Source organism: Gekko japonicus, unplaced genomic scaffold (assembly GCF_001447785.1).
Source record: "Gekko japonicus isolate JY-2015 unplaced genomic scaffold, Gekko_japonicus_V1.1 scaffold321, whole genome shotgun sequence".
NCBI classification, from domain to species: domain Eukaryota; kingdom Metazoa; phylum Chordata; class Lepidosauria; order Squamata; family Gekkonidae; genus Gekko; species Gekko japonicus.
Genome location: NW_015169181.1, coordinates 920,596 through 934,234, shown reverse-complemented (window position 1 = coordinate 934,234; position 13,639 = coordinate 920,596). Strand labels below are relative to the sequence as shown.

The following is a 13,639-nucleotide window of genomic DNA, read 5'->3' as shown; positions in this document are numbered from 1 at the left end:
GTGTGGCCTAATATGCTCATGAGTTTCTGCTGTTGGGTGTGGCCTATAATGCTAATGAGTTCCTGCTGGGCTTGTTCTACAAAAAATGCCCTGAATAAAGTTGAGTGCAGAGAAGGCCAGGTTCAGATCTCTGCTCTGATCTGAGGCAAACCGGGTGACTTTGGCCCAGTCCCTCTCTCAACCTGCCTTACGGGCCCGCAAGGAGGGTAAAATGAAACAATTCAGTGGAAGTAGTTCAGTAAAGCAAATCTCCCTACCATAAAACCATCCCAATCCACATGTCAAAACAGCAGTCAATAAAACCAGCGGCACAGTACACTCACGGGCACACAAACAAACCCGAAAAGCATTAAGAAGTGGGGGAAACACGGCAAACTCAGTAAAGCAAGAATAGGGAATCAAATTTGAGTTAAACACCTGGGAGGACCGAAGTGCGTTAGTATCTAAAATTGCCCAAGTACTCTGTAGCAATAAATCTATTTCTGTCTATAGGATGCAGCGACAGTAGAAGGCAATTGGAGATCCAGAAACAACATCATAGTCCTTATAGTAACAATAAAGTAAAGGTAAAGGTTCCCTTGCTCGAAAGCCAGTCGAGTCCGACTCTAGGGTTGTGGTACTCATCTCCGTTTCAAAGCCGAAGAGCCAGCGCTGTCCAAAGACGTTATTTATCTACTCGCAATTTCTTGCTTTCGAACTGCTAGGTTGGCAGGAGCTGGAACTAGAGACGGGAGCTCACTCCATCATGCGGCACACTCTGGTCTCGAACTGCTGAACTACCGACCTTCCACAGCCTGCAGTTCAGCGTCTTAACCACTTGAGCTACCGCAGCTCCTATAGTAACAATACTGGAGATTAATTTCAATTGGTGTGCTAATTACAGTCAGCAGAAGCCCAATTGGGGTGACATTACCCAGTGTGTCTTCCTAGGTTCTTTTTTCCTGCAGTAGAAGAATATCTGCCTTTATCAGCTAAAGTAGACTAAGAGCACAAGGTGGTCACATCAGTCCATAGCCAGTCCCCAAAGCACCAGCTGTTTTGCCACACCTTTCCTTAAGACCAGCCAAAACATCACAACATACCTTTTCTCTTTGACTCCATTTATCCAGCACGTCACCTGCAAAATTAAAATGCTCAGGCACGTCCCTGGAGAGGGCTTCGAAGTCTGCGGAATCCAGAGATGCCACTCCGCTGGAGCTCTTGATTCTGTATGGCACTCCAGGGACACTAAAAGACCTGAGGACCGGCAGTCGGGCGAGAAGCTTCATTCTACCCATGGTGGCTTATTTCACCCTTCAGAGGAATACAGAACAAACAGGTCACTCCCAGTCCTTGGTTAGGTGGGAACCAGCATGGCGCTGGTGCCAGGGGATTTCAGTGGCTAATCATGATGCTTTCCAAAGGTAGAAATTCACACCCTAGAAGCTGGATGACCTTGGGTCAGTCACAGTTCTTTCAGAGCTGTTCTTTCAAGAGCAGTTCTCTCAGAGCTCTCTCAGCCCCACCTACCTCACAAGGTGTCTGTTGTGGGGAGGGGAAGGGAAGGAGATTGTAAGACTCCGAGTGAAGGGTGGAGTATAAATCCAACTTTTCTTCTTCCTTCAGCTTGTTAAGGGCCCTTGTTCAAAGGTAGAAATTCACACCCTAGAAGCTGGATGACCTTGGGTCAGTCACAGTTCTTTCAGAGCTGTTCTTTCACGAACAGTTCTCTCAGAGCTCTCTCAGCCCCACCTACCTCACAAGGTGTCTGTTGTGGGGAGGGGAAGGGAAGGAGATTGTAAGACTCCGAGTGAAGGGCGGAGTATAAATCCAACTCTTCTTCTCCCTTCAGCTTGTTAAGGGCCCCTGTTCATCATATGGGGAGGTCTAGCATGATTGAAAGACACCTGTCCATAAATATGCTCCAAAATATACATGTATATTTTCAGGTGACTGATATTTAATGAATGGTGTCCGTGACGAGTAATGGCTGCCCTCCTCCACTGGTGCTTGGACCCCTTTTGAAACTGGCTTTGTCTCATTTAGCCTCATAGCTAATTTAAGTCCCATTGCTTCCATGACTATCTTTAGCTGCATCAGAGTCCGTGTTTTAGGTTGAATTAGATTGTTTTATCTGTATAATTTCATTCCTATGTGGGGAAAAACAGTATATTATTATATAATGCTAATTTATTAATTAAAATATTTATATCCTTTCTTCTTGGTTCAAGGCGACCTGCAGTAGTAGTTATAACATTCCCAGCTAAAACCACAGATAAAATAGTAAAGGTAAAGGTTTCCCTTGCTCAAAAGCCAGTCGAATCTGACTCTAGGGATGTGGTGCTCATCTCCGTTTTCAAGCCGAAGAGCCAGCGCTGTCCAAAGACATTTCTACTTGTGATTTCTTGCCTTTGAACTGCTAGGTTAGCAGGAGCTGGGACCAGAGACGGGAGCTCACTTCATCACGCGGCACTCGGGTCTTGAACTGCTGAACTACCGGCCTTTCGGTCTGCAGCTCAGCGTCTTAACCACTTGAGCTATCGCAGCCCCCAAAGTAAAATAGCAAGCCCTAAATCCCATCAAGTGCCATTAAGTTGTAGCTGACTAATGGCGACCCCCCATGGCATTTTCAAGGCAAGAGATGAACAGAGGTGGTTTGCCGTAGCCTTCCTCTGGACTTTCTTGGTAGTTTCCCATCCAAGTACTAACCTGGGCTGACCCTGCATAGCTTCCAAGCTCTGATGAGCAGAGGCTGGTCTGGGCTCTTCAGGCTGCTATTATTATATAATCCCACCCCAAAATTAAGAGAAAATGTAATATTCTTAAATTAAAGCAAGCAAACGAACAAACAGTGTGGATATGTATATGTGCCGGTAACTTACCAGTTATTCAGGTCCTGCTTGCAGGATAGTAGAGAACCAAAAAGGAAAATCTCCAGAAAGTTACTTGGAGAAGTAGCCATCATTCAGTGCCTATAAGTAAATATTAACTTTTAATCTGTCATCTGAAAAATGCAAATTGTCTACCTTATCTCCAATTCTCCAATTCTGTGTTAACCTTTGACCACATGTACACCCACCCTTCCCCTGGTTTACCCATCTTTTCTCTAACTGCATTGGTTAAATGTTATATTAATTTATGTTAAAATTCCATTTACCTTTTCCATCCACAATTGTAATTTGTCAATGCTGCAGATCCTTGGAAATAACATGCATGAAATTCAACCTTGCATGCTATTCGCAGGCCTGTTTTCTCTCATTTGTTCTCAATCTGAAATGAGTGATGTGTTGAATGTATTTGCATCTGCAGTGTTTATCATCACATAAGCAATTGTCTGGTAGCTCCGGGTTTATTAGATGGGAATAGTGTTTGTTTGAGCCTTCCAGTTCAGTTTGGAAGGGTACAAAGAGTAAAATTCTTTTCAACCTCCACATGAAATCACACTATGGAAAGGTGGGCAGAGCAATTTACTGATAAGGGATACTGCCTTTAGTTGAAGATCCACCCCTGTGGCAAGCTACTCCCCTGTCCCTTTGGGAAAGTAAGGGCTTTTTTTTTGGTGGCTTGAGTAGAGGAAAGAAGTGGCCATAAGGGGCACGGGTGTCTGCATGCACATACTTGTACCTGTGCAACTTGCATTTAGCAGCTCAGTGGTGGAGCATCTGCTCTTCATGCAGAAGGTGCCAGGCTCAGTCCTTGACAGCTCCAGTTCAAAAGGACAAAGAGGCAGGTGCCGTGAAAGACTTATGAGACCCCAGAGAGTAGCTGCCAAACAGCATAGACAAGACCTTGCTAGACCAATAGTCTGACTCGGACGAAGACCAAGGGTGCCAGTCCCCAGGGAGTGATTGAAGATCTCCCAGAATCACCACTGGTCTCCAGAGGACAGCGATCCGTTCCCCTGGCGAAAACGGCTACTTTGGAAGGTGGGCTGTATATGGCATTCGACCCTGCTGAGATCCCTCCCCTCCCCAGGGTCCACCCCCTAAATATCCAGCAGTTTCCCAACCCAGATCTTAATGTGTCCTTTTTTTTTTTTTTAGTGTTCCAGCTGGGAAGCCTGCAAAGATGTGAGCAAAAGGGATGTTTTGTCCATCACTACCTGTAATATTGTAGCTTTGAGAGTAAGAGAATTTGGGGGGTGGGAGACCTCGTGATTCATGATGCTTTACTAGGAAGGAAGACCCTGTGTACGTGCTTACACCTCTCCTGTGTGATACAGCAGACTGCACAATATATCTGAAGAGAAACAGTTCTGGAACTTGGACTTCCGTGTGTCATGCTGTCCGAATGAGCAGATGGGAGTTTGTCCACCCCCCCACCCCCAGGCAGGATTCTAAACCTCAGTATAGTCCTGGTTGGTGGAGGGTGAAGATACACAATGCCTACACTTGTATGTTATGGCAAACCAGGGTTAGATCAAAAGCCTCCTAAAATTGGGAATCTTTCAATCATGTGCTGCACATGAAGGGAAGAAGGAGACGCCAGGGAGCATGAGAATGGGAACAAGCTGCCTATCGTGGACAGAGTTGGAATGAGGCCTATGTGTCATACTGTCTGGTTTATGGTACTCCTAAAAGGTAAAGGTTCCCTTGCTCGAAAGCCGGTCGAATCCGACTCTAGGGTTGCGGTGCTCATCTCCGTTTCAAAGCCGAAGAGCCAGCGCTGTCCGAAGACGTTTCCGTGGTCATGTGGCCGGCGTGACTAAACACCAAGGCGCACGGAACGCTGTTACTCCTAGGTACCCCTAGGGAGAGGTTTATAGAACATTTGTTAAGCCAGTGTGACATGCTGATGAGTGCTCCGGTTCCAGTATTCATTGTTTTTTATATGTAGCATTTCATGATTTTTGTTGACTTAGAATCATAGAGTCACAGAGTTGGAAGAGGCCATACAGGCCCCATGCATGATTCTATACTTTTGCTTTCCGTTGTGCTTGGTTACTGATTTTTAATAAATAAACCGGCGAACGTTCCAGATGAGAGCCTTTTACAAGTTAATCACTCCTTCTTGAGACTCTGGGTCTCAGCGTCCTTCCTTTTATGGGCCCTTGGAATCTTCCCTGCGGCGCTATTAATATTTGGAACAACTCTTGTGTCTACCAAAGTCCAGAACAGATGAGTTAGTTATTTGCCTGTTCTCAAAATCGTGGTTTCCAGAAATCCAGAAGTCCGTTGAAAGAGATACAGCTGGAAATGACACCTGTCAAACATTTACCATGTGGAGAAAGTTGTCAGGGGCTACTTCCGCACACGCACACCGAGCAAGAAGCCTTAGCATTGAAAGGGGACATTCGCGGCCTTGAGCCGGTTCTCTGGCAAGGTGGGATACAAACTGAAAATAAATAAATAATAAATTCGTACAATGCCTTGCTGATCCAGAGCTAGGGTTGCCAACTCCTAATTTCTTACCGGCAGGGGACCGTCCGTTTGGTCCGGGAGCTGCTGGCGTGGCTCCGCCCCCAGCGTGCGACATTCGCGGCCTTGAGCCGGTTCTCTGGCAAGGTGGGATACAAACTGAAAATAAATAAATAATAAATTCGTACAATGCCTTGCTGATCCAGAGCATGACTCAAGGGGGCTTGCTCTGACTCAAAGGGGGAACTGCAGGGTGACTGCAGGTGGAGCATCCTTTGGAACACTCCACCCACAAGCACTATGGGGAGAGTGGTGGCAGGGCTGGCCCAAGGATTTTGGGGGCCCTAGGTTAAGAAGAAGAAGAAGAGATTGGATTTATACCCCGACCTTCACTTGGAGTCTCAGAGCGGCTTACAAACTCCTTTCCCTTCCCCTCCCCACAACAGACACCCTGTGAGGTGGGTGGGGCTGAGAGAACTCTGACACAAACTGCTCTTTTTCAAGGACAGCTGTGCCAGAGCTTGTGACTGACCCAAGGCCACATCAGCAGGTGCAAGTGGAGGAGTGGGGAATCAAACCCAGTTCTCCCAGATTAGAGTCCGTACACTTAACCACTACACCAAACTGGTTAAGGTGCCTAGGCCCTCCCCCCCATTCCAGGGAAGAGGGGAGATGGCACCCACACTCTTTGCTGGGCCTCAGGTAGGGGGTGAAGATTGAGCCTGCTCACCTTCCCCCTCCCCGTGCCATGGGGGGTGGGAAGATGGTGTCCAAACTCTGCATTGCCCCCTCCCCCATGCTGTGGAAAGAAGCAGCAGCAAGTCTTACAGTGCAATCCTGTACAGACTTAAGCTGAAGAACTCTGCACAGGATTGCACGGTCAGTCTTCCTTTGGTTGATTCTCAGTACAGCCCTGTGAGGTAGATCATTTGCACTTGGGAAATTGTGGCTGAGGGGGATGCGGATGTGAATTGACCAAGGAAAATTTCACATTTATGTAGCAGTCAACAGATTTCTGACAAGGACGAAACAGTCAGCCAGGGAGTGTTCAAACTCAGGAAGGAGCCAATATTCCCTGGTTCAGTTCTTCTTGGGTTCATTTATATTTTTCCAGTTGAGTTCTTGGTTTTTTCACTGTTGGCTTTGTTTTGCTCATACTGTGTTTGTCTTCTCCAAGGAGCTCAGAGTAGCATATATGCTTCTCCCTGCCTCCATTTCTTCCTTATGACAACCCTGAGAGGTAGGCCAGGGTGAGAGAGAATCACCAGGCCCTGGTCACCCATGAAGCTTTGTGACTGAGTGGGGATTTGAACCTGGGTCTCGCTAGTTGTAGTCCAGCACCCTCACCACTACACTGCACTAGTTCTGTATGTATGTATGTTGGATGGTTTTATATCCAGTTTATATGGTAAAGGTAAAGGTAAAGGTTCCCTTGCTCGAAAGCCAGTCGAGTCCGATTCTAGGGTTGCGGTGCTCATCTCCGTTTCAAAGCCGAAGAGCCAGCGCTGTCCGAAGACGTTTCCGTGGTCATGTAGTCGGCATGACTAAACACCAAGGCGCACGGAACGCTGTTACCTTCCCACCGAAGTGGTCCCTATTTATCTACTTGCAATTTCTTGCTTTTGAACTGCTAGGTTGGCAGGAGCTGGGACCAGAGACGGGAGCTCACTCCGTCACGAGGCACACTCAGGTCTCGAACTGCTGAACTACCGACCTTCCACAGCCTGCAGTTCAGCGTCTTAACCACTTGAGCCACCGCAGCTCCATAATACAATTTATATAGTACATAATTTATATGTCCACTATACATATGTCATTCTGATTTATTGTCACATGTTTAATGTTGGGAAAAACATACGTTTTACAAGGCACAAGGAAACAGGTGAACATAAAGACTCACAACTGCAATTTGCACAAGGAAGACGTTAGATCACAAGGGGGCTACAAGTCGCAGAGGCGAGAAGCTCAGAACCATCCCTGCTTCTCAGTATTGCCAGCAAGAACATTGTGAAAGCTGACTGGTTCAGGTCCCACCGGATCTGTTCGGTTCACGGTGGTGGGGCTGTCCTTTGCCTCCAGGAGCCCTCCCTCCTTGGTGCTCAAGGCCTTCTGCATCAGGAGGAGGGGGCACCTTTGGGCTGGAGGACAGTGAAGCCAACAGCAGAACAGACCCACAGATCCCAACCTATTTATTTCAGATCCTCCCTCAGCGAGGCAACTGCTCAGATCTCTCCCTCTTTATTCCTAATCCTAATTTATAACCCCCTTGACTTTTAGCCTGGAGGCCCAGAGTCCAGCAGAGAAAGAGACAGGTAATCCCAGTATCAACATGGCTTGAATAATTTCCTTGGTTCTATAGGTCCGCCAAAACATCAAACATCTCCCCATTCTTTCTTCCTTAACTCATTCCTTCTGATTTTCCCTGTGATCGTCTTTGGCAATTCTCGGACAAATTCCACCTAGGGACACAAAGGAGCAAGAAATGTTGATTTTTCATCACATAGGGGAAAAAAAAACATGGTTCATTACGGTTGAGCAAAGCGTGATTCATGATGCCTGCCCAGAGTGTTTGCAGTTTCACTTGAAGTGATCGAATCCCGAGAGAGCAGAGCGGTAGAGCCGCTTTGAGTACTGCTGATCGGGAGGAGAGCAGGTTATAAATATTTTAAACTGAGAGGGTGGACGGAACTAGCTTCTGGTGTGTGTGTGGAGCAGGGGTGCCAGTCAGTGCTTTCTTCCATAATTTAAAAAAAAAAAATAACGGATGTCCCCTTAGGGCGCAAGATCAAGCTAATGCTGCGGCAAACCTGGGCATCGTTGAAATGCTGCAAGATTCATTTTGGGGCAAGACTCAAGTGCAGTAGCACCTTTAAGGCCAAGAAGGTTTCCTGCTTTAGAAAGCCAAAGCCCCCTTTATCAGATACCCCCTGGAAATCCTGTTGGTCTTTACGGTGCTACTGAACTCAAATCTTGCTCTTCTACTGCAGACCAACATGACTGCCCACCTGGAACTAAGATTCCTTTTGGTTTTCTGCATGTCATGGAAGGAATGCCTGCCTCCATCTGTCTTGAGTGAAAGGGGGTGATTTCCCACAAGCGCTGCTCCGCGCTCACTCCTCCCTTTTGCCCCATGGTACATGTCAATTTCACACAAGCTGCTGCGCGGCTGCATTTTGCCCCGCAGCTTCGTGCGATTTCCCCCACGTCTACTCAATCCTCAAAAACAGGATTGAGCCGATTTGGAAAAGTACAAGATGGCTGAAAGCGGTGGCATTAAAAGAAAATGTTTTAAAATTGGTGCATCGGTGGCATATGGCGCCGGAGAGACTAGCACGAATTTACCCAGGATTAAATAGTGTGTGCTGGAAATGTAAGGTCGAGGTGGGCACATATCATGTCTGGTAGACGTGTAGTGAAGTAAAATAGTACTGGAAGGAGGTTCAAATGATGTTAACACAAATAACTAACTTACAAATCCCGCTAGACCCAGAAATATTTCTTTTGAATATTTTCCCTGACAAGTGGAAAAAAGTTGAAATGTATGTAGTATTACATTTAGTAACGGCAGCAAGAATAGTGCTTGCAAAATTCTGGAAAAATGAACAGGTACCGAACAGATGGGACTTTATTAGTAAAGTGACTGAAGTGGTGGAAATGGATAATCTAACACAAAAGTTGCATGGAAATATGAATTCAACATTTCAAACAGTCTGGTCACAAGTTTATAAATGGCTGGAGCACAAGGCAACCTTATAATTTAGTTCTGAAAATGGTAACCCCAGGAAAAGAAAGGATGGAGTAGCATCTGTTTTTTGTGTTATATGTCTGATGAGAATTTTGTGTTTTGTTGGCTGTGTTTTGTTGGACAGGCCAACGGTGAATGTATGTGTATATGAATGATACCAATAATAACAATAAAAACAATATTAAAAAAAACAAAACAGGATTGAGTAGACACGGGGGAAATCGCACGAAGCTGCTGGGCAATATGTGGGCGTGCAGCAGCTTGTGTGAAACTGACACGTACCATTCGGGCCAAAGAGAAGAGTGAGCGCAGAGCAGCACTTGTGGGAAATCACCCAGGAATGTCACTGAGGCTTTGTTTGATAAGGAAGTTCTGACTGATGGTTTCCAGGGTCTTCACCCCGTCTCTGGATATGCTTCCGTTCCTTGAGCATACTTACTTTCCTTGGATATTTGTATGGAGCGGTAACCTTCTTGACATGTTCTTGAAGCTCGCGAGTTAATTTTTCCTTATCTTGGGATGTATAGTTCAAGGACAAGACGATAAAAGCCTTCACTACCTGCAAGGCAAATTTGACACAAGCACCAATGCTCAGATATGAAGGTTGTTGTAACCTTAGTTTCCTGCTTAGGCCCTGATACATTCCTGAAACTTTCTAGAAGTCTTTAAAATGAAATTGCCAGAATTTGTCTCTGTAAGACGCCATTCAGGGCAGGGGATTTAACTCCTGATGTTTTTAATAATCCATCTGCCACTGGAATGACCACTTTCCATTCCATTCTGGGCCACCACACAAGTTCTTTGTCCTTACTGTTGTTGCACTATCAGCGCAGACTACATGAAGACACTCCCTGTCCTGGCTTACAATGTAAAATTTGATGTACTGTTGCTGGGGATCCAGACACCTTCCTTTTGAGTGCAAGAATACCGCCATATCCTAGCACTGAAATTTCAAAAGCCATTGCAGCCAAAATGTGATTTCCTAACCTCCATCCATCCATTAGCAGGCCAGTTTCAACAGCCCGCATTGTGTGATTTCATTGCATCGTTGTGTAACTCTGAATGAGTGATGAATGACAGACGATCCATAGGCGGCATTTTGTTCTGTGGGTGAAGGTAAATGTGACACAACGGCCTGCCCTGAATGCTGTTTGCCCTGGTTCAGAGACAGCGGGGAAGTGTTTGCTGCAAGAGACTGCCCTGACTGCAGCCCTCTCAAAGTCTGCCATAGAATTCATTGGGAGCCACTGAATTCTGCAGGAAGACATTGGAAATTCAGGGTAACTGAAAGTGAGAGAGTACCAATTACCTGAGTACTTCTCTAATCTGAAGGATTATCCCCTTTATGTCCCTTCTAGTAATTTCTTCTAGTGCAATTAGGGGCCTCCCGGAGCGTCCCATTGGCGGTATGGATTTCCCCTTTGCAGTCTTTTTTTTTTTTTTTTGGGCAGGGATCGCCAATAGACTCTGTTTTGAGGGTCCTCAAATATTACAGTATTGGTCTGTGTTCACAGACTTGACTGTGTTCCTGATGCGTCTGGTGGATTTTTTGATGTTAATAGATGTTGGGTTTTTTAGACCTCCTTGAGTTTCCTCTGAAAAAGGTGGTTTTGTACATATTTTAGGGCTTCAGTAAATCAACTAATGTTATAGAACAACAGTCCCTCCCAGGTTCACCACATGGGCCATGGGCACCAGTCAGGTGTGTATCCGACAGGGCTCTTTTTGTAGCAGGAACTCCTTTGCATATTAGGCCACCCCCCTAATGTAGCCAATCCTCCAAGAGCTTACAGAGCTCTTCTTACAGGAGCTACTGTAAGCTCTTGGAGGATTGGCTGCATTAGGGGTGTGTTACTTAATATGCAAATGAGTACCTGCTACAAAAACTATCCGATATACCTCCAACCTTGGCATTTCAGAGACTCATCTCTCCATCAGTGAGTATGTTTTGGACCAAAGTCTAATTTGCACCATGGGTTCCCAAACATTTAAGCAGGAGGACTGAGCGGAGAGCAAGAGATGCCACCGTGCACTCTTCCTTACCTCTCCCCTGAACGGGTCCGGGCTGCTGACGGCAGCGGCTTCTGCCACTGCTGGGTGCTCTAATAGAGCACTTTCCACTTCAAATGGTCCGATGCGATACCTGAGAAAGGAGAGGAAACACAAATCAACTCGGGGGGGGGAGTGATTTATCTAGAGAGAGGTGAAAAGGGAAGAATGTATCGGCTGCATTTGTTATAACTTGGGATGCGTTAGGGGTCTTACAGAATTAAGTTATGTCCGAAAGGAATCATGGCTAAATTGTGCAGACCAGTGTGGTGCTAAACAATCTTTGGATTCGCTGGACTGGAGGCTCCTGGGTCGGCCTCCATGGTTTCTGCTGTTTGCAGTGACCTTTTCCTACCACGAGTTCCCCCTCTCCTTCACAGGGAATGTTTTACAGCAAGGGGGGGGGTGTCATCAGGTGAGGTGGCAGTCCCAAGGGGAAGCTTCGAGGCACTTGGTATTCCTTGGGGAAAGCTTGGGAAGACCCAAGATTTTCCTGAGAAAGTTTTTCAGGGAAAATAAGTAATTATGAGATGAGCCAGTTGGGAGCCAATCTATTTGTAATTACAACATTTTTTTTTTAATTCAAGGAAATGTCCATTCTTTTCCTGCTAAAATCAAAAAGCAATGATTTGTCATTCACCCCCGTCCACCCCCCACCCCCAGTCCATGAGATAGCCAGGCAATCCGGAATGGGGAGTGATTTCAGTTCACCATCTGGAGTTTTAACTTGATTTAGTGGTGCTGTTGTATTTTAATTGTAGAGTTTTTATGTTTTTGTTTACTGCTGTACATCACCCAGAGCCCTGCGGCAGCAGGGATGGGCAATGCAAAATAAATAAATAACCCATTCCAGTGTGTAGTGGCGAGAGTGTCAGATGAGGATACACAGGTCTGAGGTTAGAATCCCCACTCTACCATGGAAGCTTGCTGGGTGACCCTGCATCTGTCATGCGCCATCAGCTTAACCTCCCTCGCAGGGTTGTTGTGAGGGTAAAATGGAAGAGAGAACAATGTAAGCTGCTTTGGGTCCCCTTTGGGGAGAAAGGCCAGGGTATACATAAAGTAAATAAGACATAATAATCTCAGCCATTCCAGTTATCAAGGAAATAGCTGCGGCTAATATATGATAATTATAGTATGCATGCAGTTTTTAAAATAATGAAGTATGGCTTGTTTTAAATTGGTTTCGTTATCTTGATGCTTGTTCGGGGCTGTACTATCGGTGTGGTACTTTAGGACATCCTGTTTCATTGTAAACCTGCCTCAATTCACTCTAGGTGAGGAAAACGGGTATGAAAACGTTTTAAAACCTAAAACAAAATATGAAGATGTTACTTTGTTTATGCAAACCCCCCAAAGGAAACCCACCCTCCTAAATGAATAAAACAAACCCTGCAGAATTCATGATATCGTCATCTCTTCCAACAAACCAAATGTATCCATCCTCGTCCTTCCTTCCTCGGTCCCCTGTAATGTAAAAAGAACCCCGTTCCGTTGCAGCCGTTTTCTCCGGGTTATCCTAATGGAACATTTCAGGAAGAGGAGAATTAACCATGGATGCGTTTGAATGACCAGCTCAGTCGCAGCCTACGTAAAATTGGAGCGGCCCAGCCCATTGCAGCCTCTAATCAGCTGCTGTGTGGGGCCAAACCAGACATTACGATGTCCACAGGTCTGGCGCCATTTTAGAGAAGAATTTGGTGGTTTAAAAATGCCACAAGCCTGCAGCGCAATGGGACCAGGAGATCTTGCGGTCCCAGCCCCCACCCCACTCCCCAAGCCTTTTCAAGTTCCAAAAGAGCCTCAAGGCATTTTTAAATGTCCGAGTAGTTCTCTAAAATGGTGTCAGGCATGCACAGCTCAGACCGGTGGAGAAAAGGACAGAGAAGCTAAATTCGAGCTATCTTTAAAACAAATCAAGAAATCATCTTCATTTGAAAAAGAAATCAATTTTTTTTAATGACAGCAAATTTACCCGTTTTGGGATTTTTAAATCATATTTTACTTAGGGAGTGGAGCGATGTTACGGCCTTAGTGTTATCTGTAGTAACAACTGGACCCATCTGAGGTCCCTGGAGGTGACACGCGTATTGGTCTCACTTGTGCGCCAGGCAGTAACCAATAAACACACGCTAAAAAATGTACAGGTCTTCCCAGATCTCATCAGATCTGGGAAGCTAAGCAGGGCCTGCCTGGCTAGTATTTGGATGGGAGACCTCCAAGGAATCCCAGGGTTGCGACACGGAGGCAGGCAGTGGGAAACCACCTACGGGATTGCCGTAGGACAGCTGTGACTTGACAGCACTTCCCACCCCACCAAGCAGGGTCAGTTAGGATAGGAAACCACCAAGGATTTCCCTGGTTGCTAGGCAGAGGAAGGCCTTTGTTAAGTCTCTCTTGCCTTCAAACCCCTACCGAGTTGCCATACGTCGACTGCAGCTTGATGGCACTTTCACACACACACGTACACACACGCACACTGCTGTTCTCCAGTGCATAGCTGGATTTC

The 13,639-nt window shown here is 46.1% G+C and overlaps 2 protein-coding genes across 2 annotated transcripts in view; both read right to left on the bottom strand.

Moving 5' to 3' along the window:
- Nucleotides 1-1,268, bottom strand: part of LOC107114576 (acyl-coenzyme A synthetase ACSM3, mitochondrial-like) — a 23,557-nt gene extending 22,289 nt beyond the window's left edge. The window contains exon 1 of the mRNA XM_015416113.1: nucleotides 1,083-1,268. Within this exon, the coding sequence (XP_015271599.1) occupies nucleotides 1,083-1,268 (186 nt within the window). The remainder of the gene's footprint in view (nucleotides 1-1,082) is intronic.
- A 6,440-nt stretch (nucleotides 1,269-7,708) lies between these two features.
- The window catches only part of LOC107114575 (acyl-coenzyme A synthetase ACSM3, mitochondrial-like), an 18,439-nt gene continuing 12,508 nt past the window's right edge, over nucleotides 7,709-13,639 (bottom strand). The window contains exons 8-11 of the mRNA XM_015416112.1: nucleotides 12,522-12,649; nucleotides 11,125-11,224; nucleotides 9,521-9,640; nucleotides 7,709-7,795 (exon numbers count right to left, since the gene is read on the bottom strand). Coding sequence (XP_015271598.1) covers nucleotides 7,709-7,795; nucleotides 9,521-9,640; nucleotides 11,125-11,224; nucleotides 12,522-12,649 — 435 coding nt within the window. The remainder of the gene's footprint in view (nucleotides 7,796-9,520; nucleotides 9,641-11,124; nucleotides 11,225-12,521; nucleotides 12,650-13,639) is intronic.